The sequence below is a fragment of the Apteryx rowi genome, unplaced genomic scaffold (genome assembly GCF_003343035.1).
Source record: "Apteryx rowi isolate R43461 unplaced genomic scaffold, aptRow1 scaffold_241, whole genome shotgun sequence".
NCBI classification, from domain to species: domain Eukaryota; kingdom Metazoa; phylum Chordata; class Aves; order Apterygiformes; family Apterygidae; genus Apteryx; species Apteryx rowi.
The window spans coordinates 814,872-834,337 of record NW_020448764.1 but is presented as its reverse complement, the minus strand read 5'-3'; the positions used below and the strand labels follow the sequence as shown (position 1 = coordinate 834,337).

Below are 19,466 nucleotides of genomic sequence, written 5' to 3'. Positions count from 1 at the left end.
AGTGACAACTTGCCACTTACATCTGTCAGTTACTATATTGGGACGTTCATGTTTTAAAACCTCATATAAAGATAATTTGAGTAGTTTATTTTCTCAGTAGGAAGTGGGGCAAAATTTTTAGACAGTGAACCATTTTAAAACAGATAAATATATTTATTTTTTAGTTACACTGTTCTTAGAATAAAAGCTGGCTTAAGCTCGTATAGGAAAATAATTGTAAGACAAGATAAGCCATTCCCCTTTTCATTTTCTACTCACATGGTGTCTTCTAAATAAGCTGGCTGGGGTGTTTTGTTTGCTTGATTTATCCAAAATGAAAGCAACCCAGCAATTCCATCAGTTAATAACCAAAAAAACCCCAACCAACCAACAACATACAACTGGCTTGCYTCCTGAACATTTGCTGCAAAGCATTAGGGAATTACAGTCTAACAGTGCATATAGAAATGCTAACTATAATGTTACTGTTCTTGGCTGTTCATCAATGAATACTTGCAGCTTATATTATGACATGTTTAATAATCCTAAAGGTAATTAGTTCATTTTAACAGAAGACCAAATTTAATCAATTACCTATAGATATAACATATTTCTCTTTAAAACTAGATACTGCATAATCTTGCTGTATAGGTCTTAAGCATTTGGGGGAAAATCCTATTTCCAAAACTCCTGTTGACTTCAGAGAATTCATCTTTTATCATATGTATTGGCAGAGCAATTCTTATTTTTACTGCTCAGATTTCCAGAGAGTACAGCTGGCTGATAAGAGATACAAAACTAAATTTACATGTTTTTTCTAGGATCATTAAAGAAGGGGACGGGTGGTTCCTACCAACCTATGCATGACAGTTGACTTCAATTCCCTGGATCTCTTCATGTGGATTTCCTGGCAAATACCAAGATGAGGTTTATTTTCAACAAGGTAGTTCAGACCTAATTCCTATTAATTTTTGTAATTTGTGTTTTTGTAGTCTGATAAACATGGGTTCTGTAGGAACTTAATATATACTTGTTAAAAAAAAAAGAGGTTTTTGTGGTAGCCAAGAGGATCCTTCAGTACAATGTAAATTTTATCTGGTGTTTGTCTTGAGTCTGCAGAATGCTTCATAATTTTGAGGGAAGATCTCCCCTCAATGATCTTTCTGGAAAGCTAATTTTTAATGGGTCTTTTAACTCATTTGCCCTAACTATTCAATACTGATTCTTTTATCTGATGAGGTAAAGGTACAAGAATGAAGCTTTCTGGTGAGTGTTAAAGGCAGCTGAATTGCTACTTGGAGGAAAAGAGGTGTTGGGAAACAAGCAGTGAAGTGAGGAAAGGAACAGAAATGAACAGAAAAAAGACAACTTAGCTAAAAAGGTGTTAGGATCAGCAGCACTTGCTATCAGTAGATTGACAGAAACATTTGCTTTGCAAGGCAAGTTTTCATAGCTTAAAATGCTATTTTGTGCTGTTGTGGTATCCTATTTGGTGCAAAATAGCTGTAAAAGAAGCACCTAGTAGAGAATTCCTGGTGGCAGAGCCTTGCCTTATGTTAGTCCTCATACCCACCAACTGAGGTGGTAGGCCCTATGATGTTTGACTTTCTATGGGTATAAAGGATTGTTTGCATGCTGAAGTACAGGCTGTCTTCCTGTATCTGCTTGCAGTAATGAGGCCCTGAGTTTTAGGAAGCTGTTAATGGTTGGTTCCTCTACTGTATGTCTGGACATAACTTGGATGATGTGACAAATGAGGTCAAAGACTTACCTTCACTTTTGATTTAGAACAGTCTATCTAAGAAACTGACTTGCTTTACACAAAAACTGAAACCCATGAAACTGCAAACTGAAAGAGAAATACATGAATGAATTCCTTCCTCGCACCTCTACAAGTTTCTTTTAAGACCTAAAAGAGCAAGGCTATCTAATAGATGTTTATTTAGCCCCCCCATCACTGATTTGCAGCCCTAAAAACACATGACTCTGCATATGTCAGATTCTGTTAGGGATTTATGCAGTTGCAAGTTAGACAATATCTGATTATAAAGGGGAAAATACACCTAGGCACCTGAGGTCAAAAGGAACTGCTGTGGTGTGGACTGGCCTTTTGTACTCAGTGTCTGCTATGTCTGCTGCTGCTAAGCTACGCTCCAGTTGGTTCAAGGCTGAATTTGTCTAACTGCTCCTCCCAGTCATTACTGAGTGTATCACGGCTCTTCTCCAGCAATAAGATTTACATGCAGTAATTTGTTCAGCCTCCTTTTCAAAGAGCAAGGTTAAGCTCTTTAAACTTATGAAACTTTTTTTCACTCCTTTCTAGAATTTCCGGTTTCTACTGGAATGTTATGCTTATTGGTCTCAGCAGTGCTTGCATGGAAAGGTGATCTTGCTTTCCTATTCCTGCCTAATATTAACCTTTGAAACATCTAGTGACTGATCGACTTGTTTTACTGCGGGCATTGCGCTCTGAGTACATGTTGACATATTACATAAACGATTTTTCTTCTCTGAATCAGCTGTAAGCACACATCTATTTTGTGCACAACTTTCATTGTTTGTTCATATACTACCTTTTATTTCAATCAATTTTAATGCATTGATTATCAATCATAGTCCAATTCAGAAGTAGCCTATTCTTTTTTGCTTTCTCATTAGTCTTTGTGTCATCTGCCTACTAGAAAAAATATTCTCAAGGATATTGCTAGCAATTTGGATGTTGGGCCAACACTTGACCCTAAAGGGATAGAATGCTGTTAGTTCTGACCCTATTAGGAAACATCAGTGAACTGCTAGCCTGGTATCTCAGTGAGTTGATCTTTAATCCTATCCATCACGTGCCCTGTTAATGCCATACACAGCAAGTCCTTTAGTCCTCTTTCCAAATAGAAAGTACTAAGTCATTGCCCTGGAAATAGAGAAATCTAAATATGTCATATCAGCACAGTTGCTTTTGTTAACCAGACCTGCAGTCTTGCTAAAAGGATTGCTATGTCTGTCTGAAAAGATCTGCTTTCCATGAAGATGTCCTGCCTGATAATAATTTATGTTTTGCTTCTAATTCTTGGGTGATAAAATTCCTTACCTTAACCCCTTATTTTGTCTACAATTCACAAGAGGTTGATTGACCTTACAGCATTACAGAAGATTCTACTGCTTTTTAAAAATACCGGCATCATTTGGCAGTCCTCCAGTTCTTTGGGATTTTTTGCTTTTCAATAGCAAACTGTTACCAGTGGTTCAGATAATTCAGTTCCTTAATATTCCAGGAGTAAGTTTTAAAGACCTTTTCTGGAACAATTTTAATTAATTTAATTTTAGTGAAAGAAGCCTTATATTCTCCTTCATTACTTCTGCAAGACTTTGTTTTAATATCAATATCACATAAAAGAAATTCATCCTCCCACTTCCTTCTAAAAACAGAACATTAATGTGTTAAATGCTTCCTGACTTTCCTATAACCCTGGTTATGATTCTGCCATCTATATGTATATTTCATTCCTAATATATATTTTAATGACCTTCTATTGCTTTTAACCGCACAAGCAGGAGAGTGACATTAGCCTAAGAGTTAAGGAAGTAATAGCAAACCTTCCATATGTTGTGAGCCAGAAATATTCATTTCTGTCAGGAGCACATGCTATACCAGATCTGTAGTGAGAAGATTTAGCCTATTTGCTCCTTGGTGCAGCACTCTTGCTTACGCTCAGCTCCCGCAGTCTGTCTTGTGAGGTTGGGGCAGAGCAAGAGGTAGGACACTGACAGTGGCACCATCTACCAAATCTGGCATGCACACCAGAGATTCTCTTATCTCAAGATAAGGCACTGGTCTGCTGGGAAAAGCTGTTTTTTCTCCCTTGCTCCCAGGATTACTGTTTCTCAAGAACAATGGTTTTACAGCAGTTACTTCAGCAGAAGGAGCCATGCATGAGCTTCCTTATGAGGAAAAAGTGGTAAATAACCTGTCCTTAAACTTTAGCAGTTGAATGCTAATACCTACACATTCAAATTCACAATTATAATAGTAGCCAACATTATTCCAGCAATTCAGCAGGAAGACTGATTTGTATTTTTTGATCTCCTAGATGTATGTTTTCATACTGCAGTAACACTGAATCACCATCCTTATCCCCTTTACAGGAGTTGTGGGGGTTTGGGGTGGAGGTCACTTTCAAGTTAGGGTCCCACATTTGGTCTGTGTTCCAAAGACTTTTTGCCTGGTACTAAAAGAGTATTACACCTGCCTCCAATGTACTAGGTATTCCTTTTCCATACCTTGATTGTTAGTTGGCAAGAGGAATAGGGAAGGGAGTCTTCAGAAGGAGAAAGGTCCCATCCCTCTCTGAGCATGGTAGGCCTCAAGGTGACAGTTCAAATGCCAAACTTAAGGATACTGCAGGGGTGGAAGTTCTGGAGTGAACTTCCCAGTTCCCTAATGATGATTTCTTCCCCATTTCTCAAGATAGGTCCAGGTTAAAATTGCTTTAGCAATGATCTTCTGGCTACCTGGGAGGTTCCTCAAGGGGCCAGTGCCTGTTCTTCCTCTTGTACTTACGGTACACCTCTCACATGAAATTTTAGGTGTCTCAGGTGTCTCCATAAGTGACTGCATTTCCCAGGCACATTCCTTGGGTTGTGGTGGTTATGAAGCGGCGGGTGGCTGCCGATGCAGCCCTGGAACGGGCGCTGACATGGGGGCACAGTGGTGGCCAGCGAAAGYGCCCCACCGCGCTCCTGCTCAGCCCTTCCTGACCTTGGAAGCAGTCTTGACCCTAGCGGCATAGTCAGAAACAAGGGGCTGGTTTACTGTCCGGCTCCAGACGTGGTGATCACCGCAGGGCTGCCTGATAGCTACCCTACAAAGTACTGGGCACTGATCTGCACACCTTATCTCTTTTCCCATTTCTTGGCCTTCCTTTTCACTGCCCTTGCGTCTCCTTTCCTCCACCTGCCTACTCCCAAACAAGCTCATTTCCCCACTGTTTGCAGTTTTGCTGCATCTGGAATCAAATCTGGTATTTCTGTACTGTTACCTAGGTAATCTCAGCCTTACATGGTATTACTGATACGGTTAGCCAGGCACTTGGTGGCCTTGCAAGATGGTACTCCCCTAAAGGTCCTCAGTACTCCCATCCGCTTATCTGTGAGGCTTGGCTGTTTCTCACGTACCTCCCCCTCAGCCACCGGTGGGCTCCGGCCATCCCTAGGCGCTATCTGCAACTTCTGCCGGCTTCTCACGCTGTTTTATGTTGTTATGCCCCGCTATTTCTCACGTCACGTCGGGCCGTTTTCCACTGCCTCTTCAGTTAGCTTGACCTCAGGCCAGGGCCTAGCCGGCGCCCCACGCGTTTGCCCGCAGCCCCGCGGCGGCTCGCCCCGCGCTGCGGTGCGGTGCTGGCACCGAGCAAACACGAGCGGGTGCCCCTGGGCCTCCCCTTCCTGAGCAAGGGGGTCGGGCACCTCCTCCGCCCGAACCAGGACGAGCCTCGCACCGCTGCTCTGASCTACGCGCTACCCAAACGGCTCGCGCCGCCTCCCGGACCCAGCCCCGGGCGCAGCGCCTGCAGGCGGCGACCTCACACCGGGCGGGACGGCGGTGCCCGGCCGGGGGCGACTGCTGCCTGTGCCACCGGCGCCCAGGAGCCGGGGCTCCGCCGCGCACGGGAAATCCACCCGTCTACAAATCCGCTATCCCACATTTCTCTCCCCCTGCTCTTGCGCTTGCCCCCGTGTTTCCGCCCAGCGCCGCGGGGGGCGGGCGGCGCCGGGGCGGGCGCAGGCGCAGCGCGGAGGGCGGCGGGTAGCGAGCAGCGTTGCGCTGCGCTGTCGGGGGGGTGCTCAGCTGTGAGCCGCCGCCATGTTGTGCCGCCTCGCCTCGGCGGGCAGGTGGGAGCCGCGCCGCGCCGCGGGGGAAGGGGGGAGAAGGCGGCGGCAGCGGCTGCAGCGGGAGCTCAGCGGCAGCCGCGGCGTGAGGCGGTGGCGATACCGCCCTCTTCCTCCATGGCCGGGAGGCGGCGGCGGCGGCGGGGGGCAGCCCGCTCCGCTCCCCTCCCCTCACCGGGGGGGGCGTCGGCTCCCCCCGTCGCGGGGCTCGTCGCCATTTCGGGCGGGCGGAGGCCGCGCGGCTGCTGCCGCCGCTGGCGCCGGGAGTTTGCCGCGGCCTCGCCGGGCGCCTCTCGGCTCTGCCGGCTGTTGTCTTTCAACCGCCTGGGGCTCTGCCCTGCTTGCTGCCCCCARTAAGCCCACGCTCTCCGCGGGGGTGCCGCCGGGCTCCCTCATCTTTGTCAGGCCGCGTCACCCCTGTGTGGGGCCTCCTCCGCTGCGACAGCCGCGCGGATTTTGTTGCTGCAGGGTCTCCTGCTTTATGCCAAGGTCACCTGCGAAAATACAAAAGGGCCTTGGGACCTGAGCTTCCTCCCATCCCAGCAGTTCTCCTTTCATTGCAGTTGCCATGCCTCACCAAAAAGCAAGGGGGAAAAGGGGTAGAGGTTGCCTGAAACGTTGTTTTCTTTGGTGGGCTTCCCCCCCCGCTTTCTGGTCACATAGTGTGTAGTTTCAGGTACCAGCCTTAAGAGCAGTGGAGCACGTGTATTTCTGCTGAAATACGTGGGGCTGCTGGCAGAAGAAAAGTTAATGTTATAACAGTTCTGTCCCAGGACCCCAGTGTCTGTTTAATTTTTCAACTTGTTTATTTTTTTAGTGCAGGGACCACTTAACCATTTTGGATGGTGAGGGAGTGAGATTTACCAGGGACGTTCTGTCTGGCTTCTGTTTAACCCAGTCAGTAAAGACTGGGTGAAGCTTTGAATGTTAGTGAGCTACTGCTGGCTTCCCCTTGCTCCCCCCACCTTTGCCTTGCCTGTTCGCATGTGGGAGGCTGAGTCTTTGTGGTGGCTTTGTGCAACACAGGCTGAGAACTGCAGCTTTACACTGTGAAGCCCTCTGTCTGTGTCCTTCCGGTGAATTCATCTTTGTAGTTAAGCTATAGAGYGTGTAGCTTCCAGCTCTTGAAACAGGAAAATAGGACTTCTTTATCTAAGATACTGCTAAGATATTAAGATGCTTTATCTAAGATACGTGTACTTATAGCAGCTGATCATAACAGTCATGGTTTGTCTAGTTCAGTGTTAAAGCACAAGTACTGAATAAAACTACTTCCTTCTGGGTTTTTCTTTTTTTTTCTCTCTTCCAGGAGCAGTGCTAAGTTGGTAGCGCCATTGGGATGCTTGGTCTCTAGGCAAAAGCACACTCTTCCAGATTTGCCATATGACTATGGGGCTCTTGAACCTCATATTAATGCAGAAATCATGCAGTTGCACCATAGCAAGCATCATGCTACTTACGTAAACAACCTGAATGTTGCAGAGGAGAAATACAAAGAGGCTCTTGCAAAAGGTTTGTATATTCACAATCAACAGATGAAAGGGAAGCTAGTCAAAATACATGCTATAGGAAAAACAGGTTAACTTTTCTTTCCAGGGGAAATACTTTATTTTAAAAGTTTTGAAATATCTAATTCAAGCTTKCTTTTCTCTTTTTTTACAAAGTGAAATGTTTTAAGGAAAAAAACTTTTACTGTGAGCTTCGGTGGTGCTGATACTTAGAAGCTAGGTGTAGCTAAAAGCATGAATTCTGCCCTCTTTAGTGCTGTAAACCTAGAAGAAACTGCAGTGATTCCTGTGGATTTAGTCTGTATTTGCAGAAGTAACTGGAACCAAAGGCAAGTCAGTAGGAACTTGCAGTCATTTTATGGAACAAATGCTTTGTAATGAAAATGTAGTAACAAAATTATATGAAGCAAAACTTGTGTAACTGGATGGTTTTCACATCAGATGTTCTGTTGATTCTTATAGAATAACCTTTCAGACAGAGGTAAGAGAAAGGTGGTTAATACATATGACATTCAATGAAGAGATCTTAATCTTGCTGCCAGCTATGCCACTGGGTCAAATTAAGGGGTTATCTAGCTCACATGCCAGTGTGAGATGCTAAAATACACAGCAAACCATCTTGGATTTGTTTCTTAACTTCTCAAATTCAATCTTGAGCAACACTGACTTCTCTGAAAACTGTTACAGTCATTCTAGCCAAGCTCTGCTGAAACAGTTAAATGCCTTTTTTTTAATCCTTTCGATGTTTATGGGACTGATGAAAATGAATGAAGAGTGTTATATCTTATTAACAACATGGAAATATTTCCTGGTTTTTTTTCCTATACTTATCTTTCTAAAGATTCTCTACATATATGTGAGAGGTAATCAGTTCATAAATTCAGCTCTGACTGGCTGCCATGTGGTTCCACAGTGTAATTTAATTGCTTGGATGACAGTGAGAATTATGAATATCTGAGTAAACTGGAACCCCGTAGCCCCTGAGAAATAACGGGTGTGCTTGAATAATGAATGTTGATTACTTATGAAAGATTAGAGATTTTCAAGCGTCTAAGTAAGCCTAAAAATATCTTGTGCAGTCTAAATTAAGGAACTAATGAGATTCCATTAAAAATTGTGACATCAAGATTGCTTGTTGCTTTGTCCTGCCATTGATGGATCTAGGAAAGTTGTATTCCAGCGATTAATTAGCGCAAATAGAACTGAGGAGGGAATCTAAACTTGAAGAAATTGGTATACCTGTTGCTGCTGTTATTAGTTATGTTTAGTGCCTAAGGTTTCAATCACTAGTGGTGGCAGAATTATTGGGTAGCAAAGATGTCTGCAGTGTTGTGGATCCTCTGACATATTTTTAACAAATACTACCCTTTGATGAGCTCTCGTAACTTGCTGCTGGACGTAGTGTACCTAGATGGAGAACTTAAATTTTCCTTAAGGATTTTTGTGGGCGTTACTTTGCAAGTGAATAATATATTGGTGGTTATCATGAACATGGTACATATTTGCTTACAGTATGTTTTTTTGTGTTTTGATTTGGCTCTGTTCCTAATTGACATTCCAATGTACTATACATATAATATTTTGACCTTCATTATAAAACCAGGCTTTAGGAAAGAGCAAAGTCTGAACTGCTGCCTAATTCTGTCAGTACTGTTCTTCCATACTTAAAAACTGAGCACAACCAAAATTTTCTGCACCAACGTTCAAAATTGTTTTACACAACGCATTTAATTGTCATTTAATACCTCTTTCAGATAACGCAACCTTGCTATTGGCTTTCGTTCAGCAGTAGAAAATAAATTATTCTTTTCTGATCATCTTTAGCATGTTCTTAATCTATCTACATCTACTTAGGTAACTCAGCTAAAACTCTGGGCTGAGTCCCACAAGCTTATGTTGTCAGCTCTTTTGAAAATCAGTATGCAATTCTGTGTCTGGGACCAACACAGGAAGTAATATCTTTGTTCCAGAAAGCTTTCGGCATAAGCTATTTTACTGAGTGTTGTGTGACACCTGACATTCTTAACTTGATACCTGAATTCAGCATCTACCATTTGTACCAACTACAAGGGATGCTTTGTTCCCGTCCTGTTTCTGTCTGKTTTTGTTGCTCTGGGTATGATTGTGACTGCAGGTACAGAGACCACACACTAATAACAGCTTTTTTTAAACTCATAGGTTTATTTCTGAATGGGAAAAAATTCAACCTATATTGCACTTAAAAGTGAATTTTTGTAGAGACAAAGTTACTCTTAAGAAAGGTTTATAGAAAATTGTGCTTACCTTCTGTGTCTTAAGGAAACACTTTACTATAACAGTGATCATTTCCAGCAAAAATGAAAAGCCATGGGTGCTTGACTGAGCACTGCTGTGATTTATTTTAACAGAGCTCTGAATGCTGTTTTTTGGGACTTGTGAGTCATTGGAGCTTAACATCTTCAACCAGATGTTTTATTCATAGGAGGCCTACCAAGGCTGTTGTAGTTTCTTACGGGTACGAGGCAATACTGAGAACCTGTAATCCTATGTTAAAACCTTAGAAACAGGTGTGCTACTGCTGCACTCCCTGCCCTCATGTCTTTCTATGACTCATTCACTCCTATAGGAAGACTTCCAGCACTGATTCCTGAAAGTGAGTGGAAGAAACAGTTGTTTGCATTGATTTCGTATGAGAGAATGTATTGTAGCAGTGGACAAAGCTTCAAAGAACTGCCAAAAAAGCAACAAATTCTTTTAAAGTCAAAATAGCATACAAAACAACGGTGCTAAAGTTTCTCTCCTTTAGAGATATAAGGCACCAGTGAATGTTTTAAGGAATGTGACATGTGGAGGGGAAGAAGCACAGGGCTGTCTGATCTTGGGTGACATAAGGATTAGCTATATGCAGAGCTGGAAGCAAAGGTTGGGATTACATGTAAACTACTCGTATGGTCTGTGGAAGCTTCTAAATGGAGTCCTGATGTTTGTTTTTCTCTTGGAGTTAAAAGCCTGCTTGGACTGAGAATAGATGGGGAGTTCACCAATGTTTAACAGTGGTATTTGGAAGAGAGGTTTCTGATGCAAAATTCTGAGGGAGGGGAGCTTTTTGTTCATGTATGTACTCACTGTACTCATCGACTTTCTGGAGCACAATCTATTTGCCCTGTGAATATTTTAAGAAGTTTTAAAATTCTTAACTTGCAAATCAATGAAGCTAATGGGCACGCAGTGGTGTTCTTTTGTAGTAATAATACTGGGAAGCTTACAGATGCTAGTCTTTAAAATGTTCTGGTTCCACTAGTTGCTTTATCCTACTATGGAGTGGCAGTAGATACTTGCATACCCTGTGTGTAGTGTGGGTTGCCTGATAGGTGCAATATTGGCACATCACATATCATTATGGGATAAGAAAAGGTAGTTTGAAATCTTTAACATGGTTTATGACAGTGGCTATTTAAAATATTGATAATCACAACCTCTTTTTTTCCATAGACATGTTATAGGTTTGTAAGACTAATAGGTTTGGACTATAGGTTTGTAAGACAGATTTTGGAGAGCAGTGGGTGCCTAGTTGTTACTTAGTGACTACTGTAGTGATGTTGTTTTTATTAATTTTTTTTATCTTCTGCATCTTTAGGTGATGTTACAGCTCAGGTGTCTCTTCAGCCTGCGATTAAGTTCAATGGTGGGGGTCATATCAATCACACCATCTTCTGGACTAACCTTTCTCCTAATGGAGGAGGAGAGCCTAAAGGTTAGTGTTTGTTATTGTGGTTTATTGAGTCAATTTTAATTGACTGTTAGAACTGATGGTCTTTTCTCTCTTTGGAAGAGTCCAAAGGATCTTTATTTTTCAGAGTTAATTTGCCTTTCTGTGACAATTATCACCGTTCTGAGGAATTCAGGGTCTTTTGGATGAAAGGCAAAATACAAAAACCTGGTCCTGTGCTAAGTATTTTTAATTTCTAACGTTGATTACCTGTACGCTGCAAAATAATTGGCTATTGCTATAAATTATCCCTTCCGTCGTCTTAAGAGAAAATAGTTACCCAAAGCTGTGCTAATAAAGATACGACATACATGTACTCAGTTCACATGGAGATCCAGAGATCATGTACAACCCAGTGTAGTGGCTGGATTGAGTTGTATTAACTGACCACTCACTGCTTTCCATGGTAGCCTACACTCTGGTTTGGGGCATAAACTTTCAGCCCTCTACATTTGACAGCCTGAGGGCTGAGCGACAGATCTTCTGAAGGTTCATCTCAGTTGTTTCCGTGTCTTATTCAGCCATGCTAGCAGTGAAGTGATGCATGTGTTCTTGTGGAACTTTCCAGGAACAAGTTTTTTCGTGAAGCCTGGTGTAGTTAATCATCCCGAAATGTCATGATTGTTACTCTAAGAACAACTTTTTTTCATTATTCTTAACCTGATTAGTGTAGCTGTGCTAATAATTTGGCAAAGAATAGTCCTGCCACTGTAGTACAGTCTAATCCAATAGCAACAGAAAAATCTGAAAAAAACAGAAAAAACAAATGGATGAGCAAAACTGGCTTTGGCATAAATTCTCTGCTTAAGGTGATAATATACAAATGAAATCATGAAATGTAACTTTATGCTCTGTTTTGAGCAGTCAGTAAGCTTTATGTCAATAAAAAGTCAGCCTAAAATACCATCTTTTAGTTTGAACTGAATCATTCAGGGCTTTTGTAGGAGACCTGCTAAAGCCTCTCTGAGATGCACTGGCAGCTATCACCAAGAGACTGACTTTCAAAATCTTCTGTCTGAGGGTTGGAGGGATAAACAATGAGTTCTTCAGCATGGCACTGTATGAAGTATTCTTACGTTGTAATCTTACACAGCTAATGAGCAGCACAGACACCTTCAGGTCTAGAATAAACGTTTATGTATCTGAAAACCAAAAGTGCGCTAGGGTGTAGGGGAGAGGAAATAGTCTGAAAGACTTTGTGTACGTTCATTTATACAGATGTGAAGGACATCTAAATATTTCTTTGTACTAAGACAAAGAAATCACAGCTGTTCTGTGTTGCTCTTTTAGATATGCTGATCAAAAAAGCTTTCTTATCTTTTTTCCTGGACCTCCTCTGTGGTGTTTCCTTGTCTTTTAAACAAGAATGTAAACTCCTGCCTGCCCTGCTGATAGCACCATGGCGGTGTCTTTGACGATGTCATCTGACTACTGCACTAAATTCTTTCCTGTTATCTTGCTCTATTAAGCAGGTCAGGACAGAACTGTTAGTTAATGATGCAACTACCCTGTCTAGAGACTTCCTTCCTTCAGATCCCAAATGCTTCTACTTCTCTCTGTCTTTCATCCTATCTCCAGGAGATGTATGGAAATAGAAGAATGTTAAGTACCTGACGTTCTGCGATGTTCTTGTGGTTTTTTTAGGAGAATTGATGGAAGCCATCAAGCGTGACTTTGGTTCCTTTGCGAACTTCAAGGAGAAGCTGACAGCTGTATCAGTTGGTGTCCAAGGATCAGGCTGGGGATGGCTTGGGTATAACAAAGAGCAGGGACGCCTACAAATTGCAGCCTGTGCAAATCAAGATCCTCTGCAAGGAACAACAGGTCAGGTTTCTCTCCTTCCCCTTCACTTCTCTCTTTGTAGATTTCAGAGACAAGTGTATCTGATCTGAAAAGGCATTTTTAGACAACTGATGAGAAGAAATCACTGGATAAATAGGGCTGGAAACTGTCTGAATATCATTCTAGCAAAAATGAAAAACAGTTGCAGTTTTTAAAACAGCATCTCTACAAACTCTGTGGAGAGTAGTAGGGTTTACAGTCTGTCTAGTGAAAGGGAAAATAAGTGAGGTATATTGTGGAAGCTATCCCTTTTAGGCAATAGTTTTAGCTGAGACTCTTTCAAACTGTTCCTAAGTAACTGGAGTACCTCACCTATGAAGAGTATTGGGAAGATTAAGTTTCTTACCTTTAGATTGTTTCTTCTGACAGAGGAGCTACTCACAGAACCGTTTGCATTAGGCCAGACAACAGAAGAGAAGAAGGTGCATATAATAACTTTTGTTTTGAAATGGGCTAAATTTAAAATGGTAGGCTTATAACATGCTTCCTTTGTCAGTTAAATCAGCCTTGGATGGGGATAATTCTTATGGCTAAGCAAACACAATAATGCTGGCCGTACCCTTTTAAAGGTATTTTTACTTGTATAGAGACATGGGAATGATGATGACAGGCCAGACACTTTCCACAGACAGAAGATCTCATGTCCAATGAGAATCCTGTCCGTGGTGGCTGCTTGTTCAAATCCTATTGCAGATATCTTTAAAACATCCTCTGTGGAATTCACAGAGAATGCCTAGGAATACCATGTATTGTTCATATCTACTGTCAACATCTACAGCAGTCCATGTATTGCTTATTAGTAGGAGAAAAAAAATTTACTACARGGAAGTACAGCATAAGGCAGGTACATTTCACTCCCCCACCCCTCCAAAAAAAACCCCTCTCAGTTAAACATATTTCTTGTTGACTTTTTTTATCACAAAAGCAAGGAAAGTAATTGGTCACTTAACTGGAAGCAAACTGTTAGGACATGAGACTCTTCTGTGGTGCAATGTTTAAGGAAAATGCTTGCATAACTGTGAAAGATGTAAACTTTTCAAAACAGACTTTATCTAGTTTCAGTCATGTCTTCAAGAAAGTTCTAAAGTACTCATAGGTGTTTATCTTAATCAGCTCATTTGATTCATACAGTGTATGTGCGTTTGGAGAACAAGCAATCTGTAAAATGTAGCAATGAGCACCTGTGTGCTGGAGAGTTCTTTGTCTCCTGCAGATAAAGACTCAGGAATCTAGTGCAACTTGGGGATGCAAAATAATATTTTACATGTAAAGAATGTTTTCATAAATTTACAAATTTTATCCTCCTTTTTTATAGGTCTTATTCCTTTGCTAGGAATTGATGTATGGGAACATGCTTATTATCTTCAGTATAAAAATGTTCGACCTGATTATTTGAAAGCCATCTGGAATGTGATCAACTGGGAGAATGTATCTTCAAGATATGCGTTCTGCAAAAAGTAGAGTGGAATTCTTGCACAGACTACTAAAATGGCACCACTTCTATTTTAATACCACTCTTGTAGTAGTGTCTGTGGCTTACAAATGAGTGGCTCTGCTGCAGAAAACACTTAGCTCATCCAGCAAAAGCATTTCATAATCAAGCAAAATGTGTGCTTGTCTATTCCTGAGAGAGATATTTACTTAGATTTTTGAAGCTTTAAACTTGTGAGACAGAGAGAGAGACTTTAAATGATTTTTTCCACTGCGTATAGAAACATAACTGACCTTTTTTAAGGTTAATGAGGTAATGGATTTCCTTGTGGCACTTAAATATCAAAGTAGAAACATGTACTTGATGTTGCTATAAACAAATAAAACTCAAAAGAAGAATCTTACCTAACTGTTTAAAACTGACTCATTTTTGGTAATAGTTGGTCCAGTTACTTACTTGCTTTGAAGATGGTTGGAGGAGTGCCTTTTGTAATTTGTTGTATTACAGGCTGTGGAACTTTCCTAGACATTAAGATGGGCATAAGGGAAGGCAGTCATTGCTGTCCCTTCTGAACAGACGTGACTGTCTTCAGTCATCAGAAGAATCCATGTTTTGGACCCTCCCCTTTCCTCGATCTCTTACATGAGATCTTCATTTATTGCACTGATGTACTAACTTTTGAAGTGTTACTTTGAACAAGAGATTACAGTACTGGGTCGGACTAAATGGTTCGGGTAGAAACTTRATGGTGGCATGCAATACTCATTCCATACTAGTTGTTAAAGCATATCCTAAAACACCCTTTAACTTTAGAGACTGATTAGGTGCATCCATCAAGTATAAATTGTCCCCGCATAGCTTTCTTCCTGAAGCAGTTATAACAAGTTAAACTTAATGTTTGAGGCAGGAATGGAATACTGTCTGGTGCAAAGGAGCATGCCTGGATAGGTCTTCAAAAAATATGAGAAAAGGTTAGTGTGTTTGTTTACTCTGCTACTTCTGTCTTAAGTATTTCAGACTGGGTGCTACTGGACTTGCATAGTACCTTGTACATAAGTTTTTCTGAGCTTGCTCAGTATGCTGCTTTACGTTCAGGATGGATTCTGAGAGGAACAAGGAAAAGATTTACTTCATACTTCAAAATTGCAGTCTAGTAATGTAAGATTAAGGGAAGAAGTGTTTTTTAAAAAAAAGAAAATAAATGCCTTTCATCAGGTGATGCAGGAAAACTACCATAGAAGTAATCTCTTGGTCTCCATCCAAAGCTTTAACTAGTTGGATATCTCTGTTGTGAATAAAAGTGAGTTGTGTAAGATGACTTATTTCAAATTTAATGTGTTTTTTTCTACTATGTGATCTTCTTTCTGTACGCCTAGTTCTCATCTCGAATATGCAGTTTGAGCTTCTGCTTAAGTCTGCCTCAAAGCAGTATCTTGTTTAAAACTTAGATTCTTCAGGGCCCTCAGATCCTTCGTCTACTGCTGAGGGGGCATGTGCAGTGATGAAGAAAAGTAAGCCTGCTGGTAATCAATTTGGAAGCTTTCAGTTTCATTTAAAAAAAGCTCAGACTTCAGAAAGGTCCGTATTTACGCTGTCTGCAAAATCCTCTGAAAATCTGGGGAGTTGGTGTTGGAGTGTCTGTATCACAAAATATGCTCAGCTTTTCCTCTTAGAGAGGAGGCCTGGGTTTCTATGAGTAAAACACTAACATCACATACACYTTTTTCCCCTGATAGATGCTTCTGGCAGAAAGAGTTGTACATCCTATGTGGTGGTACTTATGAAGTAAAGCTAAATCTTTGCTGTAGTAGTCTACTGGGGTGATCAGTCTATGTTTTGAAATCCATCTTCCTAACTTAATGCTGCCAACTTCTGTTTTCATGCATTTCCTTCTAAGCATTCCAGAATGCTTAAATTCATGCAAAATACATCATGTAGCCCCTAATTCTCTTGCTGTGAGACCATTGAGGCAAATCCTTTTTAGCAACTTAATTAACTACAGAATTGAATAACACTGTTGATAATTAGAAGGTGGAGAAAGGAACAGTATTTACCATTGCTTGTAAATCTTATGTATTTCTAGGAAGCAACCAGTAGCCAGCTAGTATGTGAAACTTAATTGTGGCAAGTTAGTTGCTAAATGCATTGATATATGTGGATTATGCTTTTGTGGTGTTTGGGGTTTTTTGTTTGTTTTTTCTGTTGAGTTGGTATCTGGACAGATAAAGGCAGATACTTGGATTTCAGTTGTCAGACTTCAGCTATTGAAATTCTGCAGATAAAGAGGGTTGAATGGGATGGAGAGAGAGAAGCAGTGACATTTTTTCTAGAGAAGGAACAAGGACTTGGGATAAGAAGAGAATCCTTTGTTTCTCACTTTCCAGAAGTATCTTCAAAGTACAGAACAAGCAGGTTGTGTTTACTGTGGAATCTTCCTGGAGCTGAAGGAAACAGCAGCATCTTTTTTTTCCTTACTCAAGAMTACATGATACGGTGAAATAACATGTAGCAAAGGGGAGCCAAAACCCTAGCAGAGTGTTGTCCTCAAAGATGAGCGAACGCTGTAGCAGGGGTTTATTGGTGAGTGCCATAGCGCGTATATTGGGCATCTGCTTGGCAGCTACTGCATGCTCTTAAAGAGCTGAGAAGTGAACATGCTCATACACTGGCGCTCAGCGGAAGGGACTGCTTAAGCTATGGAGGAAGCTTGCATTAACCTCGGGGCATAACGAGGCAAACCTTGGAGAGCTCCTCAAGCAGACGTGGTGCTTGCTCAAGCTTTAAAACCTCGAGGGTGAGACTCAACCCATGCTGGGAGGGCTCAGTCTCTGCTATGCACGAGGTTAAGAAGCAGCTTCACTCATCTTCTTAGAGTCAGCTGGTGAGTTTGTCCTAATGGCATATATCCTGTCTTTAAGACTGAATGTAGAGAGTCCAAGGCTGTATATAAACATGAATGTTTGTGGATTAGGAAGAGGAAAACTTACAAAATGTTGAAGGCAAATACAAGGATACTGAAGCAATGAAAATGATTTAATGCATGTTCTAATGGACTGTTATAAAGGACTGAGGATTGTGTGTGCAGCTCTTCTGAGGAAAGGGTTTGATTAAACTATCCTAACTTCAAACTTCTGTGAAATTTGGAAGAAGTCCCAGTTGTTCTTGTGAAACTAGAATTGGAGTATGTGCCTGTAATTTAGCAAGTCTGTTAGCAAAACTGTCAACTGTCTGTGCAGTGAAAAGTGCATAAACTTGTTACTAATCTGTGTTAGAAAGTAAACTTTGAACCTTCTGTTGCTATTCAGAACTAGCACTTTGCATTACAAAAATTGCTTTGGAGAGGGGCAGGTGTATCCCTGTGTGAGCTGAGGTGAGGTAAGGTAAATAATCACAGCCAATCTCAAATGACCTGTCTGAATGTACAAGTCTAAGACATATTATTCAAAAAATAAACTACTAATGCATTTTTTTCCATCTAGAGCTTCCTGATCCTAATAGTGAAAACAGTAGCTCTGTGTGGAAAATGGAAGGGAAAGTTGTCTCCAACCTGAACTGTGCAAGGTATGTCACAGCACTGAGCATGAAAGTACTTGAGGACTTGAACTACTGGACAGGGACAATGGGTTTGATTCAATAAGCACTGAAGCTAAAAGTCTCCTGGGCCAAACAGCCGATGCAGAAGAATTGCATCCCAACAGTCCCCTTGAGCCTAGTTTTTGTCAGTCCTTGTTTAAATGTGTCGCTTGTAAAGATGCTTCATGTGTATATGCAGCTAAATTGTGTGTAGGTGTAGTGTCACTTTATGTTAAAATAAGAACTTGGTATCATTTTTAAATGGAAAAATAAGTGCAGTATCCAACCCAAATCCTCCTGAAAATGCTTATGTATTATGAATCAGAAGAAAGCGCATCTGGGTGATCCCATAAAAATATTTAATGGGAAGCAAAGCTGCTGTGTCTAATTAGAGTCATTGGTTTGCAGGCTACAAAAGAATTCTAGTGGCTGAACTTTTCAGAAATGCATCCACTCAGATCTCAGAAGGCAACATTCTGCTGTAAAATGTGAGTAAACATTTTTATTTTTTCTGACTTGTAAAAAGACAAAGGCTAATGCCAGATGCAAAGCATATGTCTTTTGTTCTGAATTAGAAAAGATTAAAGTAATTTAAGATCACCCAAACCAAGCTATTGAAGTCTTTTTGCTGTCACTGTCTGTATTGGGTAGTACATCTTAATACTATTGGCCAGTCCCAGAAAGCCCGGAGGGTGGCGCCTTTATCCTGCTGTTGAAACAGGAAGAATCTATAGATGCCTATACTGAGAGTCAGAAATTGGACTAGATAAAAGATGCTTTTTTTTTTCCCCAGCTTCTGCTTTCCACATCACAATTATTTATTTCACCTTTATCTAGAGTATGTAATTAAAAAAAAAAAAAGCAACCCCAAACTATTTGCATAAAACAGTAGCAGTGACTCAAGAAGAAATGAACATGCTATAAACTGTAGATTCAGCTACTTGGAAAAGGGAAGTACTCATTTGTTCAATGCAGGCTTCCTCCAACTAAGCTGGTAGGCTCATACAGATGTAATAACTCTTTATTTATAGAAGACTTACCTGACTTTTTATTTTTCATTCAGGAATTTAGTCCTTTCTAGAACAGCAAAAGCAGTATAAAATGCTGCTATTCTGTTTCTCTAACATTTTGTCCTACGTACCTATTACATTGGCTTTGCTAAAGTATATTGTTAAACTAATATAAGGCAAAAGACTGCTGTTTGTAGTTATGTCCCATATTGAGCAGATCACAGAACCACAGAATCGCTGAGGTTGGAAGGGACCTCTGGAGATCATCTAGTCCAACCCCCCTGCTCAAGCAGGGTCACCTAGAACACATTGCACAGGATCGCGTCCAGGTGGGTTTTGAAAATCTCCAGAGAAGGAGATTCCACAACCTCTCTGGGCAACCTGTTCCAGTGCTCTGTCACCCTCACAGTGAAAAAGTTTTTCCTCATGTTCAGATGGAACTGTCTGTGTTTCAGTTTGTGCCTGTTGCTTCGCGTCCTGTCACTGGGCAC

General features: G+C 41.2%; 1 protein-coding gene and 1 long non-coding RNA gene across 3 annotated transcripts in view; both read left to right on the top strand.

The window, feature by feature from the left end:
- Nucleotides 1–819: 819 nt before the first annotated feature.
- Nucleotides 820–14,795, top strand: SOD2 (superoxide dismutase 2). 2 transcript variants are annotated; one of them, XM_026066457.1, is made up of 5 exons: nucleotides 820–922; nucleotides 7,172–7,374; nucleotides 10,987–11,103; nucleotides 12,763–12,942; nucleotides 14,276–14,795. In XM_026066457.1, the coding sequence occupies exons 2-5, from the start codon at nucleotides 7,287–7,289 to the stop codon at nucleotides 14,419–14,421; spliced, it is 531 nt and encodes a 176-aa protein (XP_025922242.1). In that variant the 5' UTR covers nucleotides 820–922; nucleotides 7,172–7,286; the 3' UTR covers nucleotides 14,422–14,795. The 2 variants fall into 2 exon arrangements, with proteins under 2 accessions (XP_025922242.1, XP_025922241.1); XM_026066456.1 differs by lacking the exon at nucleotides 820–922 and adding an exon at nucleotides 5,758–5,865.
- Nucleotides 14,796–17,279: 2,484 nt separating this feature from the next.
- The window catches only part of LOC112966405, an 18,149-nt gene continuing 15,962 nt past the window's right edge, over nucleotides 17,280–19,466 (top strand). The window contains exons 1-2 of the long non-coding RNA XR_003253594.1: nucleotides 17,280–17,953; nucleotides 18,374–18,453. This is a non-coding gene — a long non-coding RNA (uncharacterized LOC112966405). The remainder of the gene's footprint in view (nucleotides 17,954–18,373; nucleotides 18,454–19,466) is intronic.

Excerpts from the sequence above, each read along its gene's own strand:
- SOD2 (XM_026066456.1), top strand. The coding sequence starts at position 5,837 with ATGTTGTGCCGCCTCGCCTCGGCGGGCAG. Across the intron at positions 7,375-10,986 it reads CAAAGAGGCTCTTGCAAAAG|GTGATGTTACAGCTCAGGTG; the intron begins GTTTGTATATTC and ends CTGCATCTTTAG. Across the intron at positions 11,104-12,762 it reads TGGAGGAGGAGAGCCTAAAG|GAGAATTGATGGAAGCCATC; the intron begins GTTAGTGTTTGT and ends TGGTTTTTTTAG.